Source organism: Diplotaxodon limnothrissa, linkage group LG12 (genome assembly GCF_057381915.1).
Source record: "Diplotaxodon limnothrissa isolate DT_005_m linkage group LG12, D_limnothrissa_male_GT1.1, whole genome shotgun sequence".
In the NCBI taxonomy this organism is placed as follows: domain Eukaryota; kingdom Metazoa; phylum Chordata; class Actinopteri; order Cichliformes; family Cichlidae; genus Diplotaxodon; species Diplotaxodon limnothrissa.
The window spans coordinates 31,954,374-31,979,421 of NC_140607.1; the positions used below are offsets into that span (position 1 = coordinate 31,954,374).

The 25,048-nt window shown below is 39.6% G+C and overlaps 3 protein-coding genes across 3 annotated transcripts in view; 1 reads left to right on the forward strand and 2 right to left on the reverse strand.

Moving 5' to 3' along the window:
* The window catches only part of col27a1b (collagen, type XXVII, alpha 1b), a 72,865-nt gene extending 57,085 nt beyond the window's left edge, over window positions 1–15,780 (forward strand). The window contains exons 35-61 of the mRNA XM_085368563.1: window positions 199–252; window positions 447–500; window positions 3,505–3,612; window positions 3,710–3,763; window positions 4,030–4,137; window positions 4,215–4,268; window positions 4,778–4,831; window positions 5,805–5,861; window positions 5,951–6,004; window positions 6,110–6,163; window positions 6,274–6,327; window positions 6,468–6,521; window positions 6,603–6,710; window positions 6,787–6,894; window positions 9,336–9,443; window positions 9,534–9,587; window positions 11,016–11,078; window positions 11,242–11,295; window positions 11,398–11,433; window positions 11,937–11,954; window positions 12,090–12,125; window positions 12,757–12,783; window positions 12,883–12,948; window positions 13,135–13,303; window positions 13,402–13,511; window positions 14,435–14,653; window positions 15,634–15,780. Of these exons, the coding sequence (XP_085224689.1) occupies window positions 199–252; window positions 447–500; window positions 3,505–3,612; window positions 3,710–3,763; window positions 4,030–4,137; window positions 4,215–4,268; window positions 4,778–4,831; window positions 5,805–5,861; window positions 5,951–6,004; window positions 6,110–6,163; window positions 6,274–6,327; window positions 6,468–6,521; window positions 6,603–6,710; window positions 6,787–6,894; window positions 9,336–9,443; window positions 9,534–9,587; window positions 11,016–11,078; window positions 11,242–11,295; window positions 11,398–11,433; window positions 11,937–11,954; window positions 12,090–12,125; window positions 12,757–12,783; window positions 12,883–12,948; window positions 13,135–13,303; window positions 13,402–13,511; window positions 14,435–14,653; window positions 15,634–15,780 (2,082 nt within the window). The remainder of the gene's footprint in view (window positions 1–198; window positions 253–446; window positions 501–3,504; window positions 3,613–3,709; window positions 3,764–4,029; window positions 4,138–4,214; window positions 4,269–4,777; window positions 4,832–5,804; window positions 5,862–5,950; window positions 6,005–6,109; window positions 6,164–6,273; window positions 6,328–6,467; window positions 6,522–6,602; window positions 6,711–6,786; window positions 6,895–9,335; window positions 9,444–9,533; window positions 9,588–11,015; window positions 11,079–11,241; window positions 11,296–11,397; window positions 11,434–11,936; window positions 11,955–12,089; window positions 12,126–12,756; window positions 12,784–12,882; window positions 12,949–13,134; window positions 13,304–13,401; window positions 13,512–14,434; window positions 14,654–15,633) is intronic.
* Window positions 15,781–17,332: 1,552 nt separating this feature from the next.
* On the reverse strand, window positions 17,333–21,717 carry LOC146621654 (uncharacterized). The gene is made up of 8 exons (XM_085368691.1): window positions 21,661–21,717; window positions 21,251–21,421; window positions 20,084–20,262; window positions 18,812–18,905; window positions 18,628–18,697; window positions 18,496–18,532; window positions 17,739–17,802; window positions 17,333–17,581 (listed from the first exon to the last, which is right to left on the reverse strand). The coding sequence occupies exons 1-8, from the start codon at window positions 21,682–21,684 to the stop codon at window positions 17,423–17,425; spliced, it is 798 nt and encodes a 265-aa protein (XP_085224817.1). The 5' UTR covers window positions 21,685–21,717; the 3' UTR covers window positions 17,333–17,422.
* A 732-nt stretch (window positions 21,718–22,449) lies between these two features.
* ppil3 (peptidylprolyl isomerase (cyclophilin)-like 3) lies at window positions 22,450–24,488 on the reverse strand. The gene is made up of 6 exons (XM_085368692.1): window positions 24,475–24,488; window positions 24,179–24,253; window positions 23,324–23,417; window positions 23,162–23,229; window positions 22,957–23,075; window positions 22,450–22,841 (listed from the first exon to the last, which is right to left on the reverse strand). The coding sequence occupies exons 1-6, from the start codon at window positions 24,475–24,477 to the stop codon at window positions 22,715–22,717; spliced, it is 486 nt and encodes a 161-aa protein (XP_085224818.1). The 5' UTR covers window positions 24,478–24,488; the 3' UTR covers window positions 22,450–22,714.
* Between the last annotated feature and the right edge of the window lie 560 nt (window positions 24,489–25,048).

A 25,048-nucleotide genomic window follows, 5' to 3' on the forward strand; every position in this document is an offset into this window, starting at 1 on the left:
TTTGTGCTGGCAGATTAAGTTAAGCTATTAGTTAGTTAAGCTTTTGTAAAAAGTCAGTTTTTACTCCCATGATTTACATCGTAGTACCTTTCATAACAGGTGGCACTGATTAAATTTATCCTGTTGATATCAAAGATTGCATGTTAGACATTTAACACATTGATGGTAACTTAACGGTCACGCTTCACTGTTTGACAGGGTGACATTGGTCTACCTGGTAGCATCGGCGAACAAGGCTTGATTGGCGAGAGAGTGAGTTTCCCAAGTTTTCTTTCTGTGATGTCTTAATGATTATGATGTACTTGATTTATTTAGTCTGCACCAAAATCGACACAAAGTGCTAAATGTTTGAGTGTGCAATTACATCTGTTTTTGCTTCCATTTCATTACCGTCTTTGTCATCAGGAAGAAATACAACTATAATGTTTTTGTGATTTGTCTGTCAGGGTGAGCCAGGCATTGATGCGGAGGCTGGGCCAAGTGGACCTGATGGTGCCAAGGCAAGTTTTAAAATACTTTAAAAATATAAAAAAAGAGATGTGTATTAACTGTTTTTAATTGTACAGTCCCGGAGTGATTATAAAAACATTTATCAATTATTCAGCTAGTAGTTAAATAATTGTTATTAACTTCGACGCTGATTAATTTTATCCTGAAGCTGTCGGTGAACTTTGCAAACTTTCCTGTTTACGGTAGCAGCTTACTGTAATTAGAACAAGTCAAGTATTGTTTGTGAGATATTGGCCTTTGTACAATTGGAGTACATTGTGTTGATGCTCAGTGAAAACAGATAGCAAGCTATTTTAGGAGCTCTGCTGTCTGGCAGATAGTGTGACAGAAAAAAGAGGAAAAGCATAAAAAGTGTGCCTATTCAGCAAAGCCAAAATGTTGGAAGTATGGCTGATGGACCCACAAAGCGCTTTTTGCTCTGTCAACGTGCTAAAATGTGAGCTGAGAACACTGAGGATTAGAAGAAGCAACCTGAGATTCTTTTCAGCTTCATGCTGTACAGGACTTTTTCTTCTGTTCAGCGGAGTAAACTACTTTGAGAGGTTTCTGGCCACAGTGCAGCTACCAGAAGAGATTAGCAGCTTTTGCTGTTGTTTGAGGAATGAAAGGGGAGTGAAAATCGGTGCATTGTAGTGGTTTATTGCACAAATATTATGTAAACCATCAGCAGAAAATCACAAGATTAAACTTTTAGAAACAATGTTTACCAAACTATGTAATTACGATACTTTGACATGGTATGAACCCCATTATATTTGTTTTCACTGAAATGTCTTGCAGTCTTGTCTCGTCAGAGCTACCAGCCAGTATTCTATTTGAGAAGGTGGCAAAATGTCCCTGACTTTGCCAAATAAATGCTTCTCCTGTATTAAAGTGTTATTAGCTCATTTGGCTAAAGTAACAAACTACCAGTCAGAAACTAATTGCTGAATGTGTCTTCACCCAAAATCGTTCTCAAGGTTCTGGTCACGCTGTACAGGCAGTAACCTGTGAATTGTGATGGATCATGGGCCGATGACTTACACATAAAAATCCTGTAACAGATAACGGAAATACTAAACAGCCTGCATTTAGATTAAAAATAAGGATCACAGCATTTGATTGTTGTTTCACCATTAGTCAGCATTAGTTCACAATTACATCTTAGAATATGAACATGGTTGTCCTGTGATAAACGAGGAGCAATATATTGGGGAGTCAGACCATACTCTGTAAGTAATTTAAATAATCTTAAAATTGATTCTAAAATGTCCTGGAACCTAATGTAAAAGGGCTAGATCAGGAGTAATGAAGGTCACTCTTCATTCCCTGCTAATAAATGTTGACTGATGACTTAATAACAAAGTGTTAATTAAGGGTAAGGGGTAGTGGGGTTGGAGATTTAAACATGTGTTGATGTTTTAGATGAAGAACATTTTTTGAATTGTTCTAATTTTATTTTTAAAGAACTTCATGATGTCAGTGCTAGTTAGCACTAATGCAGCCACTCTGGATCAACAGGGGTTGAAGATCGTGGCACGGCTAAGATTATAGTGACTATGATCGTGTTGCCTTTGAAATGGTTGCTTTGAAGGCAGGGACCAGATCTGTGACTACACACAGTTAACTTAATTACATTCATAGCACAGCCAGAACCTCGTAGATTTGAAACAGTAATTGAAAAATGTCTCCAAGAATACAGCGAGTGCAACACAGTTGGTGCAAAACAATGACATAGATGCTCTGCATCCTTGATTTTATATAGAAATAGAACCAGAATAGAACCAGTTAAGTCATGCAAACAACATGACATGCATGCACTGAGTTGCAGTAATTGTTCCAGGCTGCCTCAGATTGATTGCAAAATTGAAACTGTGTCTACATTTATAGACAACAATTAATGCAAACCTTTACCAATTTCTCTCAGTCTCTTTTTCCTAGTCACAAGGAGGTTGCATTTTATTTTTGCTCTGTGACTGAACCACAAAGGACCATGAAACCTGACAGAACTGTCAGCCTGACTACAGTGCTGGAAAAAAAACTGAAGTTGTTCTCATTTTCCTCTGTTAATAATGGCATAATAATAATATGCCGTGTTCTCTAAAGTCTAAGTGCGTTTCTTGGGACACCTCAGTTCAGTCTTGCATTCTAATGAGATACTCATTTGGGATAGTCTGTTTTATTTCTCGTTACTTTACATGAAGAAGGTCCACTATGCCTTTTCCTAAAAAGTACTGTCAGACAGCAAGACAGGTAGACTTTCTTAGAAGACGACATTTCGGCTGTAAAAAGTTAGACGGCCAAGAAATTGTCAGTGAAACAAATCTGTCCTCATGATAATTTCTGATGATGTAACATCATATTTACAGCCAAACTTTGCCCTACTTTCTTATGATACTTGATACTCTGGGAGCACAAACACCTTAAAGAATATGTCAAGTCAAAATGACACTTTTATTTATTTATTTATTTTTTATCTCTGAAATATTTCCAGTACGGTGCCTGTTTGGTCTAATAAATTAGTCATGCTTTTGTGTCATCCTGGCTTAACGGCTGTAGCTCTATTTACAAGCTTGGAAACTGCAGCTAGCTCAGAGTGCTGGAGTAAGACTTTTAGATACAGTTAGCTGTACCGCTTGCCTTTTCTGCGCTTAGACGTCTGTTACTGTACAGAAATGCTGAATACCATTAAAGATTTTATATATAACCTGAAGCTCTCCTCGGAATCAAACTCCTCCGGCTGGTAGATATTAACTCCTTACACTACCAGCAGGCATCTCCATCCGCTGTTGTGCAGGCCTCTCAGTGGGCAGTATCATTAATGGCTTATAAAACACTGTAACATATTTATTTTGGGCTTGTAAAATACTTTATTGGATATAAATAATGATACTTTGTTCAAATATATGAAGCTATGAATGTTTGTAATTATTGTTACAGTAATCCAGTTTATTCTCACTCAACTGTTAGATCATGGTTTTCTTCTTTTTATTTGACTCGTTCCACTCTTCCCAGGGTGAAAAGGGGGATGCTGGTCCTGAGGGCACCACAGGAGACAGGGGTGAATTTGGCCTGAAAGGAAAGGAAGGACCCCCTGGGCCTCCTGGGCTTGTGGGCGTGAGGGTGAGTGTTTTGGTAGCCAGCTCCAAATTTCATTCAGTTCCAATAAAAAGACAGCTCTTTTGGTCCACTAGAACCCTGTTTGATTTTCTGTTATCAGGGTCAGGAGGGTAAACCTGGCAAAATTGGGGAAAGAGGAAGGCCAGGAGAAAAGGTTTGTCGGTTCACTTGCTTGAAGCTAAATACATCTTTCAATCTTGGATGTCTGTCAATTTACTCTCTTGCACTGGGAGTTAAAACGTTCTCTGCTGTAGTAGTAAACAAACAGAAAGGTCTGTAACCTCAATAAGCACAACACTGAAGGTGCTTGTCAAGTAGAGTTTTAGCATTAGATGTTTGATTTTGACAAACTAACTGCACAACTACTTAGGGCTATTTGTATGCTCAGTGAATAGCTGCTCATTGATGGCCTTTCTCCAGGGGAGCAAAGGTCAACAAGGTCATCTGGGTGAGACTGGGCCAGCCGGTGTGCCGGGAGAGCTAGGATTTTTTGGGCAGAAGGGAGCAAGAGGAACCATCGGACCAGTGGTAAATTCTTTACAGTAGGACTAAAAGACTTCATTAGTGTGTTTGTATATATGGGCTAAATATATATATTTCCCTAGGGTGCTCCAGGGAGAATGGGCCAACAAGGAGACCCGGGCATATCAGGTTACCAGGTAAGCCTTTGTTTAATACAAGCATCTAATTGTGGGGTGTTATGAAAAATGAGAGACCCGAGGGGAATATTCAAACAGCCAGGTTTTCATCTTCAGGCTCTGTACAGACTCACATAAAAAGGGATGTTTTTTCACGGGTCATTGCGATGATTCTTGCGTACAAAACGATCCCTATGAGTGGCACCTACTCCAGTCAGAGAATATATGAGACGACGATCTATAAAAAATATAACAGTAAAATGCAACACTATTACTGCATATAAGACGGAATAATATCATTAACCTGGGGATTCATCTTATCAAGTAGTAAAATAAACATTTTCATTCAAGTTAATTATTTTATGACTGTATGCACGCTATTGAAGTAAAGGCCAGTGACACTATTGGATGCAGTCGGATGTTTTTTCTGCTCTTCTTCTGTCTTACAAACACGTCACACTGTGAAGCTTAAGCTCAGAGCTTGCTGTTCTGAAATGAGGTTGGGTCATAATCGTATTTTCTTGTCATAGGGTCACGCTGGACCACCAGGCCCACTGGGACCACCTGGGCCAAAAGGTGAAAAGGTACATTCCCAGTCTTATTTACTGCCTCTAATAGGCAGTTGCTCTTTGTGTCTAATGAGCTCTTCCTAACAATGTATGTAGCACATTGTCTTTGAGTGCATGGTCAGGAGTGTTTTTTGGGGATACACTTGAACTTCAGTTGTGTCTCTAATTAGTGCTTCCTGTGTCTATCTTGTTGTCCTTGCAATATCCCCAAAGTCATCTCTAATTTGATCAGTGATATGAACTAGGACACACCCAATTAACTCAGTGTATCAAGTGTATATAATTAGCCAAGCACCTGGACTCTTCTGCACATGATTTTGGCGAGATTAGCCACATAATTTGTGTTTATTTGACAGGAGCAGCATAGAATGTAACTCACTGCACCACAGTTTTAGTGAGATGCTAATTTGCAATTTTTTTAGTCCCTTGGCAGAAGCCATCTGGATGTGGATATTTGTCATTTTCCCTTTGCCAATATCCTAGATATGATGGCTATGCTTGTGCTCTAATTAAATCAATATCATCCAATCACATGGATGATTGCAAAATTTATGACTGTCAATAAAAAATAGTGCAGATAAATACAGATCTGTCACAGTTCTGTTTTTATCATTTTTGCTACAGTACATTTTCGTTCATTTACTTGGCCCCTGCTCAGCCCTAATTATACTTCAGCTTTTTATTTTCCTTTCTGGGCTCTTCAATTATTTATTTCATTTGATACATGCACAGCACATACCTATTAAAATTATACACATATCTGTGGCTATTGTTTAATGAATCTCATAAAGACCCTGGAACAAATATTGGCTCCATTTATGTAAAATGGAATCATTGTGGGTAATAGTGCATGTAATGATTTGCCATCCATATAAAGAGAGCAAGCCATGTGTTTCAAACAAAGCATGCATTGATTTTGCAAAGACTGCTGGATTTAAGGGAAAATCTACTGATTGCAGTTGTTTTTTTTTCTATGTTGCTCAATTAGGGTGAACAGGGGGATGACAGCAAATTAGAAGGTCTCCCAGGTCCTGAAGGTGACAGAGTGAGTTTCCGAGATTTAGCAGTTTTTCAAGTGCTGGTTCTCTGTGTGCTCTTCCTGATTGTTTATTATGTTTTCCAATCTTAATCCAGGGCCGTCCTGGAGACAGAGGAGAGAGAGGAGAACCAGGTGACCCAGGGCAGACTGTAAGTAAAGTTTAAAAAAAAAGTGATATGCTCCTCTTTTTACATTATTTTTGGTGCAAACGGGGTTAAAATCAGCATTGAAATGAAGAAAATAAACATTTTCAGGGTCAAATAGGTTTTGATGGAGCAAGAGGGGATCCTGGTGCCCCTGGCCTTCCTGTAAGTATACTTTTTCTTGTAAACTGTAAAACTCAGTTGTATGAATATTGTGTAAAATTGTCCATAAAAAAAACTGCAATCTTTAAATCAAACACTAATAATCATTTCAGGGGAAACCTGGACCAAAGGGACAACCAGGACTGAAAGGATCCAAAGGTGACCAAGTAAGGACATAAATAGTTGCAAGATTTTACATTTATGAGTAACTTAATCACCTCTTCCAATATTACTGGGATATTATTATTACTGTATTTTCTTTTATGTACCCATGTCTGAACCTTGACATGAATTCTTTGTGTTTCAGGGTCAGAAAGGAAAATCAGGGGCAAGAGGTGCATCTGGTACCAAAGGGCCACCAGTGAGTTGGACAAACTCCTTGTCTGCTTATATAATGAAACCTTAACTTAAACATTAACATAAAGTTTTCTGATCGTCCAAGGGTCCCGAGGGCTCCACTGGTCCACGTGGGGTTGTTGGGAGGGAGGGACTTGAGGGTCCACCTGGTATGGATGGCCAGCCTGGCATAGATGGAAGTAAAGGCGTTAAGGTGAAGACACTGTCAGTGGTGCCTGTTTCATTGAATGAAAAGAAAATATTGCTCATTGATTGCCTCCTGTATTTAGGGGGAGCAAGGAGAAGATGGAAACGTGGGCTTTCCTGGAAAACCTGGGCAGCAGGGTGAAAAGGGTGTAACAGGGCTTCCTGGAAATCAAGGATCCTTTGGTCCAAAGGTGATGATGATGAAATGATGCTTGACAGCTTGCCTGGCTTTGATCATATTCATAAGGAACATGTTAACAGCATAAGAATCTTTATAGACTGCAGTGCAGGCAAAATTGTTGCTGATATTACTCGTAATTGCCAGAAAGCTTTTAATCTGCTATAAATGCCTCCCTCAGCAACATAATGCTGCCTTTATATGTGGAGCCTTATGTAATTTCAAAGGCTGAATGCTGCATAAAGTCTTTATACTGTTTCTCAGAAGACCTACTATCCATTGCAATAATGTCGGGAAGTTTGTGTTGGAAAGTATCAATGAATTGCCACAGTTTTTGTTTGCATGTCCTTGCAAATATTATATAAGATGCAAATATGCAAGACAAACAGAGAGGCTGTATTTATGAGATCTGAAGCATTGGACAGTTTTCACCTCGCTGCCCCACTCAGGGCATCAAGTTGCATTCTAATTTTGTTATATGTGATGATCTAAACATAAACATGCCAAGTTTTGATGAACTGTAGCTTGGTTCTTCTGCATCTAAATCTAAACCGATTTAAGGGGCACCCAAATGAGAAAGCAACAGGCCAGCACAACTGTATTTTAGGTTAAGTTTTGCTACTGATACTTGCTACATGATTAGGGACCACACTAAATGCAATTAGCAGTGCCTTATCACAGAAAACATGAAGTAGGTGCTCGCTGAACTATAGTGACTTCTTCACCTCTATATATAACACCTCGTTGTCCTGTTCACTGGTACCATCCTGTTTCAAAGCAGAAACCATCGTTCCCATCCCAAAACAGTCAAATGTCACATGTCTGAACGATTTCAGACCTGTGGCACTCATCCCCATTCCCGCCAAATGCCTGGAGAGACTGGTCATTAAACACATCAGAGCTGCTTTTCCACCATCCCTGGACTCGCACCAGTTTGCATACAGGGAGAACCGGTCAACCGAGGATGCGATCGCCACAGTGCTGCACACATTACTGAAGCACTTGGAACACAGGAACACCTATGCACGGCTCCTCTTTGTAGACTACAGCTCGGCTTTTAATACCATCCGGCCATACAAACTCCGTCCCAAACTCCACCAACTGGGACTTAACTCCTCTCTGTGCAACTGGATTGTGGACTTCCTCACTAACCGTAGACAGAGTGTCAGAGTGGGTAAGAACGCCTCTTCCACCCTTGTGGTCAACACCGGTGCCCCTCAGGGGTGTGTTCTGAGCCCTCTGCTATACACTCTCTTCACCCATGACTGTATTTCCTCCTGCGCGTCCAATCTCATTGTTAAGTTTGCAGATGACACTACAGTGCTCGGACTTATATCCAACAATGATGAGACAAACTATAGGACAGAGGTGCAACAACTAGAGTCATGGTGCCACGACAATAACTTGGTCTTAAACACCAAAAAGACCAAGGAGATCATTGTAGATTTCCGGAAGAGGGGTCATAACAACCATCTGCCTCTCTTCATTGGCAGTGAGGCGGTGGAGAGGGTGAGCAGTTTTAAATTCTTGGGGGTAACTGTGACCGAGGACCTGTCCTGGGGCAACCATATCACCTCAGTTGTACGGAAGGCCCAACAGCGCCTCTACTACCTGAGGAGACTGCGGAGCGCACACATTCCCAGATCTCTGATGTTGAACTTCTACAACTGTGCCATCAGCAGCGTTCTGACGTATGGATTTCTAGTGTGGTTCCCCAGCTGCACCAAGGCCGATCAGCAAGCACTCCAGCGGGTGGTGAAAGAAGCTGGCAGAATTATTGGAACAAGTCTGCCAGAGATCAGTAATATCTTCCCCACTCGCTGTCTGAGGAGGGTGCACAGTATCCTGCGGGACCAACATCACCCTGCGCGCCACCTTTTCCATCTGCTGCCCTCAGGGAGAAGGTACAGGTCTATACAGGCCAGAACATCCAGACTGGCCAACAGCCTGTATCCACAGGCTGTGAGGCTCCTGAACTCTCTGCCCCCCTCTCACGGACAATAACCATATCCAACTTCTTAATAGCAATGAACTGGTCTGCATTGGTGCATCATATCTTTGCCCCCCCTCCTCTTTCTTAAATAGATAACTATCATATCTGATATCATATCTCACAGTACAATAATATTGAATGGGTTGCATTGTTGTATTTTGTCATGTTTCTCAGGTCTTTGTCTGAATTTCTACGAACATTATTGCTAAGGATTGTCTTATTGCATTGGAGTCACACTGGGTTAAATATGTACACTTGGGTTTTAAGGGGTATTTATTATTTTCTTCTTTTTTTTGGGTTGTATGGAAGCCCCAAACGCAATTTCATTGTTCTTGACAATGACAATAAATAAATAAATACTAAATACTACTAAATACTTCTGTATTTTTGTTAAAGTATCTATATAGAGGTTATGGCATGGATGTAAAAACGATTCTCGTGTGATTGCATTTCTTCTATAGGGCGAGAAGGGGCTCCCAGGACAAATTGGTCCAGCAGGGAAGAGAGGATCCATTGGCGGGATGGGATTACCAGGAAAACAAGGAGATCAGGGAGTTAAAGGGCAACTGGTGAGGGCTGACAACTCAAATTCCTTTATAGGACAGCATTCTTTTGCTAGGGAATAAAATCCATACTTTCCCTTCCTTCTTTTTTATTAGGGGGATACTGGTGAACAAGGATTTCCGGGGGTGTTTGGTCTCTTTGGACCAAAGGTAAGCCTCTACGCATTCTCCATTTAGAAGTGATGACCTCAGGCCAACATTTTTAGACTGAATAAAGTTTTTAACCTTTAGAATAGGCTTATTAAAGTAATTTGTGGGTTTAAGTCACCTTAAGGCTGAAAAACTTTTTTAGTCTTAAGTTGTCGAGAGCTGCATAATATTATATGATTTTTGGAAATATTAGACATGAAAGCTGTTTGGTATTACTGTAACATGCCTCAGGATGACATCTGCTACACCATAAGTTTTACTTACAGCACTGCTGAAGTATATATCATTACAAGCTGAAGAAACAGAATAGGCTTTATTGGAGTCTGAGTCTTTAATTTAAAACCCTGAGAGTGATGTTGGATATTTTCCTGCAGTGGGGAGTTGAACAGGAGTGTCGAGCGCATGAGCTTTGTGCCGGTGCTCGGTAGAGTTTATAATGGTCGTTCTTACTCAGAAGAAATGGGCAAGAATAGTTAAAGCATGACAAGTTCTGGAGTGATGTTACGTTTGTAATGTCAACAATATTGATAACTGTAATAAGTGTAAAATGTAGTGTTTTTGTAATGGCACTTTTTATGGTCAGGGCTTCTGTAAAACACTGTGCTTCAAACCATTTACTCCTTTTTTATATACATATTTAAAAGGAAAACTGTCAGCGCATGTGCTGTTCACCTGTTGGATAAATGTTTGAAATAGCACATCTGTAACAGCACCTCCATGTTTGTGAAACCAAACTTTAGATTTATAAGAATATTCTGCGCTGCTGTGTTCTGTGCTTGTAAACCGCTTAGCTTTAGATTCCAGACTGCTCGTTTAAAAAAGTAATTTTTAACAACTTACATACTTGAAGAATAACTGTTTATTAATTTAAAAAGCTGCCTAATTGATGTAGTGTTTGTTTGTACTCTTACCTCTGCAAAAAAAGAGATGCTAACACCTTGAAGCTAAGTTGCTTTTTACACAATCTAAGGTAAATCCACACAAAATTTCTAAAGCAACTTTTTAAACCTGATATTAAAAACATCGTTTTGTTTGTTTGAGAAAATAATCTGCTGATCTGTATAGTGCGGTAAAACATTATTTTACTGTATTAATATTATAAAATGACTATTATAATAGTAGATGTATAAATTTAATGCACATGGGGCTTTGACACAGACACAATCTTAGACCTGCTTCTTAATGAATTGCAGCTAGAGACATTTCTTCAGCAGCTTTAATGGTGATGGAGGACAGTTTAAAACTGGCATATAGCTGTTTAAACATATCAACATCAGACAATATCATGAGAATCAGGGTTTCCCATCATCCAGTTTCCCACATGTAGCACACAGCTTTGGATGTGTTCTCACTACTTTAAATAGCATGTTTGGTTTAGACAAAGAAATACAAATACTATTGTCTTTTTTTTCTTGGGCTTGTTTCTAGGGACCTCCAGGAGACACTGGCCCAGCAGGAATACAGGGACCAAAAGGACCACGTGGTTTGATGGTAAGATGAAGATTAACGGTAGTTTGGCAACTTGGTGCAGTATTTCAGCCAATTTCTGTGCACTGAACTCTCACAAACTGCACACTTGGCATGAAAATTAAGTACCGCTTCATCAGATGCTACATCATCCGTCCTCAGTCACTTACATGCTTCTGCTTTCCAGGGTATGGAGGGTGCTTTGGGCCCCGTTGGCATCATTGGCCCCAGCGGTCATCCTGTATGTACCTCGTATGTCATCCCATGTGCCAAGCTTTATGTGACTTCTCCCTGGTTTTTTGGCAATGATGGAGTGATCCTTTGTCTTGTTTCTCTTCATCAGGGACCCCAGGGTGACAAAGGAAGTCGAGGGGAGACGGTGCGTGGCGCTGTTTTGATGAATCCTTTTCTGTCTTTACTGTGAGCACAGAATAGGATACTTAGTATGGAGACAGCACACCGCTCAGCCTCCTTTGCCCTCAGGACTTTTCATTTCCTATTGTGTTCCACTGTTTGTTGTTACACTCACAGTGACACTTAGCTGCTGTGGAAATCCTGTCAGGGTGATAAATGTTGGCTGCTTGCTCCTCTCAAGCTTTTTAAGAGGTTTGTTGAGTGCTCATACACAGGGATAATTCGCAACCTCACTCTTAAAACGCCAACAACATTCATGTATGGGTTTGCTGTGTGGAAATAGGATTTGCTGTGTGGAAATAAGATTTCTGAGTGTAGGCTTGCAAAGAAGCAAGAGGGCAATTCAAAATACAGTAGATAAAGACTGTCTGTTGAATTGGTAGCACTAAGATGCCATTACACTGTACAAGATAATATAAAGTTGTCTCTGCACTTATATTGATTGTATTGCTTTCATCTCTCTAACAGGGGACGCAGGGACCTAGAGTGAGTAATTAATCATATCTGTAGCTTTTACATTACTTTTTTAAAGCATGAAAAGAAATAAATGACCTTAATCACTTTTTATAAAAGCCAAGTTATAAATATTTTGAAGCCTAATGTGTGAATGGAACTTTTTAGGGATCTCCTGGTCCTCGTGGACCACCTGGACCAACCGTGAGTTCTTCTTTTTCTAAGGCAGATTTCTGTTTCAGACAATCTGGGGTTGATTTTGATGTTTCATGCGTGTGGGGGGAAATGCCAGGGAAAATTATGTTTAGTTGAAATGGATGACTTGTATTTTCCAGAAAATATAAATAAATTAATTGATCTCTGGCAAAGACAGGATGATTTAGTGGGAGAACAGACTGAGACACGCTGAGAGTAAAAAGTAGGAAAACGTGGGATTCCCTTTAAGTCTGCTGGAAAATAATTTGAAGAGTAAAAAGTCATTTGTACATGTACACTTTAAACTATAAACATACGGTGCTATTTACAGGATAATCTAACTAGTTACACCTGCTTTTCCCCCCACTGTGATCTAATACAAATAGCTTTTGGCTAGCAGCTTTTCTTTTCTGCATTTGATACGCTTTATTTCCTGCTTTTTCATGCCTCATTTCCTCTGCATTCATGATTGTGTCTTATCTGCACGTTGGGAGAAAATTAAACACCACCACCGACAGGGTAGATCAGGATTTACAGAACTGTTTCATGAACACAAATGCACTAAACGGCTGTTGTTACATAAATGCAGATAAGACAAAATAAGTTGTAATATAACAGGTTTTTTTCTGTTGTTTTCTAGGGGCGTCCCAGTTCTGCCCTTTCACTTGTAAGTGTGTTTCACCTGTTTTGTTAAACTGGATTTTTCTGGGATTAATCACATAATGCAAGTTACCTTCATGCCTTGCTACTTTTTTTTTTCTGGCAGAGAAATGAAGCCCTCGGTGCTGCTTTTCAAGTCATTATTGATTCTCATGCTGCACTGAGACAAGAGGTTTGTATTGATGGAAACTATGCAGCTAAAGTTAATTGGGTCACTGCAGCAGTACAGAATATAGTCATGACTATCACAGTTTTCAAGAATAGCTACAAATAAACCAACAGTTAACAATGAAATGAAGTTTCATGTACTTAAAGACAAATTTCAAAACCTCAAGTGATTTATTTATGTGCAAATTAGAATTATCCGAGCATGGACCTGCCCATGTTAGACCAGGGCAATGAGATATTTAAGATGCTGCAGCATCTCAGCACTCTGATCCAGAGTCTTAAGAACCCGCTGGGAACCCGCGACAATCCTGCCCGAATCTGCAGAGATCTCTACAACTGTGAGCAGAAGATGTATGACGGTGAGGAAATATTTAAACAGGACCATCATTTCTGCGCACATATGGTCTCTGTTTATGTAGTTAAGGGTTGTTCTCCCATCCTTCCTTCATGTTGAAAGGCACTTACTGGATTGATCCAAACCTCGGATGCGTAGCTGACATGATTGAGGTGACTTGCAACTTCACTGGTGGAGGACAAACTTGCCTGAAGCCTCTCACAGTTTCCAAGGTTAGGTTATCTATTTGTATCCATTTGCCTCAGCTAGATACAATATCCTGTAAAATGTAAATACATGTCACTTAGATACAGACAATATTGCTTTGAATACTATGCAGACGGTGGGTAAATATCAAATCCACTTGTGTCCTTGTGGAAAATGTTTTCCTCGTGTTGGCTTCAGAAAGATTTCTGAAAAAGTAGAGAGGCTTGGGGTTTAAGATGGGCCATGTGTGTGCATAATGACACTCGTGCAATAAATAAAGGAGCACAGCTGTTCAATTTCTGGCTCTGCACAATAAACTCTAGGACTATTTGGAAAGATCACAGTCGTAGTGAATCTTAAGGCATCACATTTGGTCTTCAGACTTGCCCAAGTCATCATCAAACACACACTGAGTTGGCAAGTAAATCCTCAGACTCTGAAAATACCCTTTATCCACTGATTCTTTTGTCATTTCAGCTTGAAGATATTGCAACAAAACACCGAATGGCACACAATAACACAAATATGGACTGATCTATTTCCTTGGTAAACTGTGAATATAATAACAGGGTTAGATAGTCATAATTAAGGTACAATCTGTGATCCAGATGTACCTCATTCAGATTCATAGCAGAGCTGCAGTCTGTTATCAACATCCAAACAGATTGTGCTCAAGTCTGTCCATTAGAAAGACTAACAATTGGTTATTTTTAATTGTAAATTAACAATTGTTAGGGGTTGCTATCATTTATCTTAGTTTAACTGCTTTTCTGAACGTACTATAGTACATTTACTTCAAAAATCATGGTCAAAAAGAGTAAATGATGTAAGATGAAGCCAATACACTCAGTATACAGCAAATTAGTTTGTCATAACACCACGTCGTCCAGATTCTGAACTTGACCTTTTCACATTTAAATGCATTGAGAAAAATCTACTTACTTTATAGTTGGACACCGGGGTCGGTCGCATCCAGATGAACTTCATCCACCTTTTGAGCACTGAGGCTGTGCAGCACATCATCATTCACTGCCTCAACATGTCTGTGTGGGCAGCAGGGCCTTCGCTGCAACGTTCATCCACAGCTGTAAGCTTCAAGGCCTGGACAGGGGAGAGGATTGGAGCAGGAGACCTCCTGCAGCCGCTCATACCCAGAGATGACTGCTGGGTATGCGTCGTTACCGTTATGGCACTGAAGTCAATGCAATACTCAGTACTTTGGTCTTAATTGTATTATTAATGTATGTTGGGGGTTTTTGTACAAAGCAAAAAATGTTTTTTTTTTCCTTTTAGGGCAGCGGTCCCCAACCTTTTTTGCACCACGGACCGGTTTATGTCCGACAATATTGTCACGGACCGGCCTTTAAGGTGTCGCGGATAAATACAACAAAATAAAACCAGCACCGGTACCAAAAAAAGAAGATTCATTCATAAGACAGGAAAAGACCCAGGGAAACCGAGTTAATGATAAAAACACTAAAAAAAATAACGTTGAAAACCATAAATTTCACACCCGAGCCTCAACTCTTGCGGTCCGGTTCCAAATGACTCACAGACCGGTACCGGTCCGTGGGCCGGAGGTTGGGGACCGCTGTTATAGAGCATCACGTGCTTTAAAGACTTTATGACAAGTTCCTCTAAAAACATAACTTAATGTTTTAACAGCCAGTTGGCTGTTTCATCAGTTATACAGAGATACTGGTTAACCAAGTTTTTTGTTTAGTTTTTTTCTTTAAGCCTTCATGCTTCACAAAGCTAATCACCTTCTCACCCCAGCTCCATTCTTCAATATTCAACCTAATATTTTGTGGGTTAATGCAGTTTGGTTTGATGTGCTCAAAAAAAGGAATGCAGCATTAGCCTTCTTTCCATAAATCCTGTCCCGGTTACTTTGGATAATCCACAAAACTCTTTGTCAGTAGTTTCTGGAAGGAGCATTTCTTTGGTAGAAAGTCATTCCAATTAAAATTATTCCCAGTTAAATTCCATTTACCTCTTTTTGCACTGGTTTTGAAGACAGTGATGGATATCTGAAAATGAGCTGATAAAATTGTGTCAATATAGAAATGACGCCAGGCGACGGAGAACTGATTCTTTCATGCAATTTTGTGATTATATCCCATAACACTATGCAAATCTGGCTTTCAGATCAAGGATGGGCGCTGGCATCAGACGCATTTTATCTTCCAGAGCCAGGATCCAAACTTACTCCCCATAGTGGATGTGCACAACCTCCCAACTGCAGAGCCCGGGGCACACTATCACCTAGAGGTTGGACCTGTGTGCTTCTTATAAATGACTGTGGCACGCTCCTAAAAGCAGTGACTTCATGGAAGATTTTGGATTAGGGAGAACAGCACTTCAGTGATTTGCAAAAAAGAAAAAAACACAAAAAAAACAACCTCCCATTTTTTTTCTCCCCAAAATATGCTTGGACTGCAGAAACAGGAGGGGCGCCAGATAAAGAAGGCCCGTTGGAATCGCAGAGATAAGACTTCTGGCACTAATCAGCATATGCAACACAATAAGCTCCTTTTGTTAGAGACTTGTTTGTGTGACACAAGACCTGGATGCCCCTTTTGGAAGGAAGTATTATGAACGTCTCATTTCTGTCATCTCTCAGACCACGGTGTATCATAGTTTCTTCACGGTCTGACTTGTATGGAAATACAGAACAGTTCAAATTCAGTTACTCCTTCTTTCAACGTTTAAGTATTATTTAAACATGTATATGTACTGTATATTGTAAGATAAAGTGCAATAGTTATTGTTACACAGCCTTTAAGGATACACCGTATCAATGTCATATCACTCATTCAGGTATAGTGTGCTTCAAGCACACACACACAGTCTCCAGGTAAGTCTTTTTGAGCCTCTATTAACTGTCCAGTGCTACGAGACACCACATTTATGCGGATATCTTCACACAAATAACTGCTGTGGGGTGCCTTAAATGTCAAGGTGGAGCAAAGATTTCTCGTGTGAACTGAAAAAAAAAGTGTCAAGATGCTACCTCGTTCTGTTCCTCCCATCCCGCAGCAAAACAAGTCGTTGCCTGATATGATCTGGGATGACACAGAGGTGACACCTGGTGCTGCCGCAGTCGACACGTGTATGATAAACTCTTGTCAGCAAAGCTAGGTCTGTGCTTTTAAAGGGAAGACTGTTACGTATACATACAGGCCAAATTTCTTAAATTATATTTTCAAGGTATTACCGTTTTCAATATTCTTTGTATGATTCTGACAAAATAATTTAAGTTTGTCAAAATGTAAATGTATAGCTATGCAACATTTATTATCAGTGGATTCTATTTAAAGATTATTTAAAATCTTCAAACTAGGCACCGTTTTAGGATTGTATTTTATTTTTTTGTCATTCGGAGGTTTAAAGGTTCTTACTGAAATATGCAATAATGATAACGACTCAGAGGATATTTTTTTTGTTTTTACACTATACAACTCTTAACTACCATGGTACACAAGCTAACATTGTTTTGGTCTGCACAGACGTTTAAGTCTAACGCCTCGATAGGTAATTCGATAAAAAGTCTGAAAGCTTTGTTGATAAGTAGCTTTCCGAGTTTTTCTTCAAAGGAAAATTTTCAAACGCAACAAAATAAATGCATTTAAACTGCCTGTTTGTGACACTTTACTTTCCTTTTGTTCATTTCACACCTGGAAATTTGATGTCGTGCCAGCCACTACTACCATTGTACAGATGAAGGTAAATGGTGTCTGTGATGTCTTTTTTCTCTAGCAGCTTTCATCATCATTTAAATTTTAATGCCATTAGGGGCAATGTTACTGCAGTCTTACGCAATTCAAAAACACAGACAGACTCCAGGTTTAAAAGTGTTATATTAGCAGAGTGCTGTATGGGTGTTGATAAGACCAGTTAAGACCATGTTTGTACAGGATGCTGTACATACACGGTCTTATCTCGGGCACATGGCATGACGGCCGCCATCAATTGGCAGGTTGACTCCAGTAATGAAGCTGGCAGCATCAGATGCCAGGAAAGCAATGCTGTGGGCCACTTCTTCCACCTCGCCTGGTCGACCGAGGGCATGGGTCTGCTTACACTTATCAAGAAACTGGTGGTAAAAACATAAAACAATAAGAAAATAATGCTACACTTTTGGTTCTGTTGCTAAAAAAAGTTAAAGAAATAGATCCTCACATTTGAGATGACTTGAGTTGCATGACTGAGATTCTATACATATTTATTCAGCTGAATACAGTAAATATTACCTGGGTATACTGTTCGTCATTTAGTCCCGCTCTCTTGTGGACATCGGTGATGATCACACCAGGACTGAACAAATAAAATCAGAAATGAATTTTTTCTCCCCATCAGAGTTTTGGACAGTCAAACAGCACAGAATTGAAAGCAGTTTTCACACATGGACTCTTGAAAAAGTTTGGAGAACCAGTTCAGGAGTTTGAAGTTGCCCCTTCTTTGTAGCACACAGCAGCAGGTAAATGGACTGATACTTATACAACACCTTTCTATTCAGTTGAGCACTCAAAGCACTTTCTACTGCAAGTTCCATCCACCCAATCACACACAAAATCACACAGTGCTTTCTAAGCACTTTGTAACAGTGGCGCGCACACTCGCACTCCGATGGATGCATCAGGGGTGCCTAAGAACACTTCGGCACGAGGCTGGATGAGTCAGAGATTGATCCACTGACCGTTCCAATTGGGAAATGACTTGCTGTGCCACCTCAGCCACAGCCGCCCACGGGAGTTGCTTGAGATGTCAAATTCTTTGTTTGGTTTAAACCAGGGTGCTGCATCGTTAGAGCAGGCAGGAGGCATATGATGCCCACTTTGCTTGTGCTATTTTCACTATTTTCACTTTTATCAGCACTATCCGCTGAAAATCTGAAAATGTGAAGGGCCGCACTGCACGTTTGAAAAACTTCTTATTAAAAGAAGAATGAGAAATGAATGTGATCATAAATCTGAACCTGTGCAACGATAACATGTTTATTGCACTTACCAGACAGAGTTCACTCTAACCTGCTTTGATGCCAGCTCTGAAATTTAAAAAAGTAGTTATATGATGGGCCATTCTTATATGCCAATGCAAACTTTTATATTGCTGTCCACATGAAGGTAATAAAGAGCTCACCAAGTGCTATGCAACGTGTAAACTGATCAATAGCAGCCTTGGACATGCAATAGGCCAATACACCAGGGAACTACAGAGAGAAAAATTACACTTCTTTGAAGATGCTTTATAACACATAAGTTCATAAAGATATTTCATATGGATGGTGCTGTTTAAATATTGCGTCTACATGCAGAGTACCCACTGATCTCTGTCCGTTCACACTGGATACATTGACGATGGAGCCTTTGGTCTTGATCAGGTGCGGTACACAAAGTTGGGTCAGGTGGTATATAGATCTGTAATATATGAACTAAAATTACTTTTAAAAGTCTTTGAACATTAAATATGCAGTTATGACTCAGTATAATAACCAGTGCTTGGTCAGTTAACATCCTGACATCTGTGATTGGCTTCACCATTGTAGTAAAAGCAGTATCTCACCAAGGCCTACATTAATCAGGCTACATCCAGCCTAGACAGCTGATGAATGGTTCTACTGAGATAATGTTCCTGTCGATAATGGCAGTGTTAAATCTGTATTTGCACAGAATTCACTTTCTGCTTGTGAATTCCAACCTGTTTTTACAGCACAATAGAATTAATGTAGGACTAAATGGATCCTACATTAGAAGGATTGGCCATCCTAAGTATGTAAAAAAATCGACTTCAAAAGGATACCGTGTTCTTATCAATTGTTTAACATTTTATATTTTAACAGCCTCACATTTTCATACATGCAGCTTCATTGTGTCCATGGTGTGGAAAAATGGTTAAACATGCTTAATTCTACTTTTCAAGCACGCATGCACACGTTAAAGAGAAAGCACTGCTAAACTGCTCACAAAATAATAAAATATTAACTGTTAAACGTCACGTACAGTTTAGAATATTTAAATAAAATAAATATCATATTCAGTTGTATTCAAATGCAGCATCTTAAAAAATACCCTCACAGGTTGACAAGTATCATTATTATAAAGATATTCTTAATATATGAAGAGTGCCATGTAATAAATGATTTCTCTTTCCCAGTTTTATATTTAACCTCTTCTTTAATCCCACCCACTCCATGACATGCTGGTCAGTCACAGGAGCACGTTCAGTGAGAGACTGAGATTACCGAAAAGCACCACTGAACGACACAGGAAATCATTCCTGCCTGTGGCCATCTCCCTGTACAACGCATCCACTTAACACACTGTTTGCTGCTACAACTACACATGTTTCTTTTCCAACTATTATTTATGAGTGACTTATGTATGTATGTATGTATATATATGTATATATTGTACTATTCTTAGTTAGTGTATTGTCTGTCTTGTCTTAATGTTGGTTTAAAATGGAGCACTGTAACAAAAAATAATTTCCCCCAGGGATCAATAAAGTATTCTGATTCTGATTCTGATAATCAACAACTATATGGCTTTGTGAAACTGACACCAATACATCTCCTACATAAAGCCAGGTCTCCTACCTCACATTAACGTTCATGACCTTGTCATACTGAGCCAGGTCTGTTGTCTCGATGCTGCCCATTGCCAGTATGCCAGCACTGTTGACCAGCACATCCAGCCGGCCGAAGTGAGCGATAGTTTTCTCCACCGTGCTTTTTACAATCTCCTCATCAGTCAGGTCTCCAGGAACGAGTAGAGGCTGCATGCACACACAACCTTTCATTAAGAACTGGTTTTTAAATTAGTTATAAAGTTGACAAAAATGTATGCCTTCAACACTAAAGTAACAGTAAATACAGAACAAACTGTTTTGTTAATGGCACAAATAATGGTCAAGTAATAACAATAGTGGCACCAGCCTTAAAAACTGCTTCTTTACACTCACCAGTCACTTTGTTAGTTACAATGCAAATATCTAATTAGTCAGTCTCTGAGTATTTAGAGTATTACTAAATGCAACACATTAAACCTTGAAATAGATGGACTACCACAGCAGAAGACCACACAGGGTACCACAGCAGGTGCCATACCTGCTGCTTTGGATGGTAGGCTCAGAATTTGGCGTAAACAACATGAAAGCACAGATCCATCCTGCATAGCATCAAAGGTTCAGGCTGCTGCTGAAGGTGTAATAGTGTTTTCTTGACACACTTTGAACATGAAAATGACTTTGCACTTTGTTCAAATGCCCTCCAAAATGACCAGAGTCCAACAGATGAGCTCTGGCATTGTGGTGAAATGGGAGATTTGTAAAATAGACATGCAGGAGACAAACCTGCAGCAGCTGTCTGACACTATCAAGTCAATATGGACCAAAATCTCCAAAATGTTTCCTGTATGTTCTTGCATCTATGCCGTGAAGATTTAAGGTAGTTGTGAAGGCAAAAAAGCTACTAGTAAGGTGTAACTTACAAAGTATACAGTAAGTAGGTATATGCATCTCTATGCTTGTTTTTGTAATTCTGATGTAGTTACAAACACTAAAATTGTTTAATAACTTAGTTCTGCTCATTAAATTGACCTGCTGTTGGTCATTAAATTGACCACCAGGAGGTCACAGGAGGTTGTACCAACCGCTAGAAAATGTATAAAAGTATAATATTTTTATTACAGCATCCAACTTGTGTTTATTCAACTACATTATGGAAGTGTGTGCATATATATATGAAGCATACTACGTTATGTACCTCGTCGGCTCCACAGTCTGTGCATTCTTTGGCTACTTTGTTGAGGTTTTCCACATCGCGGCCGTTCAGAGCCAGCAGAGCTCCGAGTTTAGCGAACAGGACGCTCGTACCGGCTCCAATTCCCGAGCTGGCGCCTGTTATCAGGGCCACTTTCCCCTTCAGAGATGACACCTACAATGCACAGCAAAAACACTTCCAAGTCTTTCTCCAAGGTATCTTAACTTGCAGAAATAAGCCCGGATTTCGTTCATTTTTGTTGCCCTTATTAGCCAGGTCCCTCTTGGAAGTTAAATGTAACTCTCAATGAGTTTTCGCCTGGATAAAATAAATGAATAATAATAAATACATGACCAAACTCATAAATGAGCAACCATGAAGGACTGTAAACCCACGCAAGGCAATAAACTTACTTTAAACGCATCACCTGTAGCCATGATTTCTACCAGGGTCCGCGTGACAGTTGTCCACTACTGATGACGCAATGTGACGCAATAAGTCATTTGTAGTTCAAACTAGTTCTTAGGACTACAAGATGTTAAGCGGACTCTCACGGAAAAGATGCTGCATGTAAAACATATTGTGAAAACATGCTAAAATCAAAAATGTTTTTATTATAAAAGTTTTTTTGTTTTTTTTTTAAACACGCAACATTGGCAATTTATTACATTCCCCTTTAGAGTACTTGAATAAATGGAAAGGAACCTGTTAAGGACAAAAATAATTTCAAAACTGATTTAAAGCACAGACAGTGTAAAATACGGATACATCTTCGTCTGAAAGGTGAAACGAACTTCAACCTGTATATCTTTTTAACGACCAGCAGGAGGCGACTCTTAAAGTTCCAAAAAGACTTGCGTTTACAAAGAAGTCTATGGGGAAACAATCCTCAGCTCCTTTGTTATGTAACCTCAGCAAACACTTTCCTGATAACTTTGGGTTCAACTGCTAGTTTCAGGTTAACTAAGTAAATCATAATCAGTTTGTAAAATAAGGTAATTTTTACAACCAGAAACTAAGAAATTTCCACGCTATTTTCACTGGTTAACAACATATCATTCATGTGTCAGTAAGAAGTGTGTGGCCTCCTCTGGTCTCCTGTTTAGATCCACCTCCATCTTGTGACAGTCAGCTTCAAAAAACAACTTTGAAACACTTCAGAATGAGACTTCACTAACCAATGGGTGACATCATGGTGGTTACATCCATATTTTATTTTTTGTTTACAAAGTTTATTGTCTAAAGGAAACAAGACATCCCCCTGATTTATATATACTTTTTACATGAAGTTGCAAAATGAGGAACTACACCGTATAAAAGTTAAGACAATTTAACACTTTGTAGCTTTGAAGTCAGCACTCTGCCCACTGTCTGGGCATGTGAGTGGACTCTCCAGTTCTACCATTTGAAAAGTATTTCGACTTTAGCAAGGCAACAAGCATTGTATCATATGAAAGTGAAAATCTGCTATCCAGCAAAAGGATTAGCATGAATGGTGACATCCTTTATCCGAGTTTCAGTCAGTGGCCGGAACGTCTTTTCATTCACAGGCAGCTTCTCCAGCTCATCCAGTGTTTCCAAGCCGTCTATGATCCTAAATTTTAGAGGGTAAGCAGTCAGCAAATGTTTCAATTTTACCTGAGGTAACAAAGCCAGTAGGTGGTCACACAATCATAAACCTGTTTTGTTGGCTTGCATAAGATGCTTACTTTCCAAACACTGTGTACTTCATGTCCAGGTGAGGCTGTTTGGCATAAGTGAAGAAAAACTGGGAGCCATTCGTGTTGGGACCATTGTTTGCCATGGAGACCACTCCTCTTACATTATGCTGAAATCAGAAGAACGAAAAACATTCCCACAGAATGACACTTGGGTAAAACCAGCTTAAACCAACTAGCTATAGGATTTACTCACTTTTAAGTGTTCACTGAACTCATCCTCAAATTTACGCCCCCACATGCTTGTTCCTCCTTTACCTGTACCTGGAGGTTTTAATAAGAAAACAAAGATGCAATAAACAGGAAGTTCATTTTATATATTTTTTTGCCACTTCAAAAACAACAATAACATCTGTACCTGTAGGATCTCCAGTCTGAACCATGAAGCCCTTTATATTTCGGTGGAAGACGCAACCATTGTAGAAGCCGCTGGCACACAAAGCAAGAAAGTTCTGCAAAAAAACACCAGCAAAATTAAATGCAAATTCTTGTATTTGTCATGTTTTTAAATTACACTTACAAATGTTATTATTACATTTAAAAAAAAATGCAATCTTAAACACCTTCATCGCCCTTAAGAATTGACTATCTTTATTTACCTGACAGAATACGATCATTTCTGAGTCTAGATTGTAAAGAACTTTATCTGCCAGAGGTGACCACATCACCCCTCTTCCATCTTCATTACAGACAGTATATCTTAGAACTGAGTTTTTAAATTGAGTTTTTAATGCTCTTTGTAGTCTTGTGCCATGCTGGAAAGTAATTCCGACACATCAGGTGCACACAAATCTGAATAAAGTCTGAAATCGGGTCAGTAACCTCTTAGAAATGTCCTACATCAGTCCAATCATTCATTTGATTTGATTTATCAATAATCATCATCATCATTTACACCTGCATTCAATTCAGAACTGGCACGCCTTTGGACTGTGGGAGGAATCCGATAGACCCATGCACACACACAGGACCAACATGCAAACTTCATACAGAAAGCCCCCAAATTGCATTTTAGCGTACTTTCGTACTACAACAACACAAGATCCAAGTGGGTTAGGATAAACGCCATCCCACCTACGACCCTGAATTAGTGGAAGAAAATAAATCGAGTGCTGGATCGTCTTACTTTTTCACGTAAAGGTCCATAAAATGTAAGAGTTTTAAAATAAAAGGCTTGATTGCTAGGGAGAGTTAGGGTGAGAAATACATTTACCTCACATGCCCTCGGTGTGCGCTCACAGAACAATTCAATTTTAATGTCTCCTAGATCTGTGTGAAGTGTAACAGCCTGCAAAATAGACAAGAACATCAAAAACATCACGAAGACAAGGAAATTCTCCCGAACTTCAACTTCCACTACTTGACTAGCTTAGCCTGCTATCGCAAAGAACTACATTATTACACAATGCTTTAAGTGACTCGTAGCCTGTTTAGAACCGTTATAACGTAAAATTAGGAAACAACCTCAATTTGACAAATAGCGACTGTAAATGCGACAATGAAACTCACCATTTCAAATGTTGCGTCTGTGAATAAGTGTGTCGAAGAAACATGTCCGTGTGGGGATGGGTATCCAGCGGTGAATGGTTCCGCAAGGAATTTTCACAAACAAAACGAGAGGCGCAGACAATTGAAAAATTAAAGAAAAAAAAAAAAGAGTCACTGGCACTAACAGTGAGGGGAGGGACATTTTGCTGACATGGTTTGGGCGTGGTTGTCCAGTTTCTGGAAATGGCCCTTGTAAAAAATTGTTAATGAGTGATCTCCTTTATCCTATGATGAAGGATTTTTGTAAAGGTGGGAGTGGTATCTTCCTGCATGACAATAGCTTTGCCCATGAGGGCATAATGGGTCAGTCACTAATGGCTCAGTCACACTAGAGTACAAATAGGATAGCCTAGTCATTGTGACAAGGAAATTTCAATTTGTAGGTTTGGTCATGCCACTATCTCCAACCTCTGTTTGAACGTGTGTGACTGTAGCATGATATGGGTCTTTGCAGCCAGTTGAACACCTACAGTATGAGAGATGTTATACTGGTATATATCAACCAGTGCCAGGGGTTCCATAGTGTGGTGGTTTA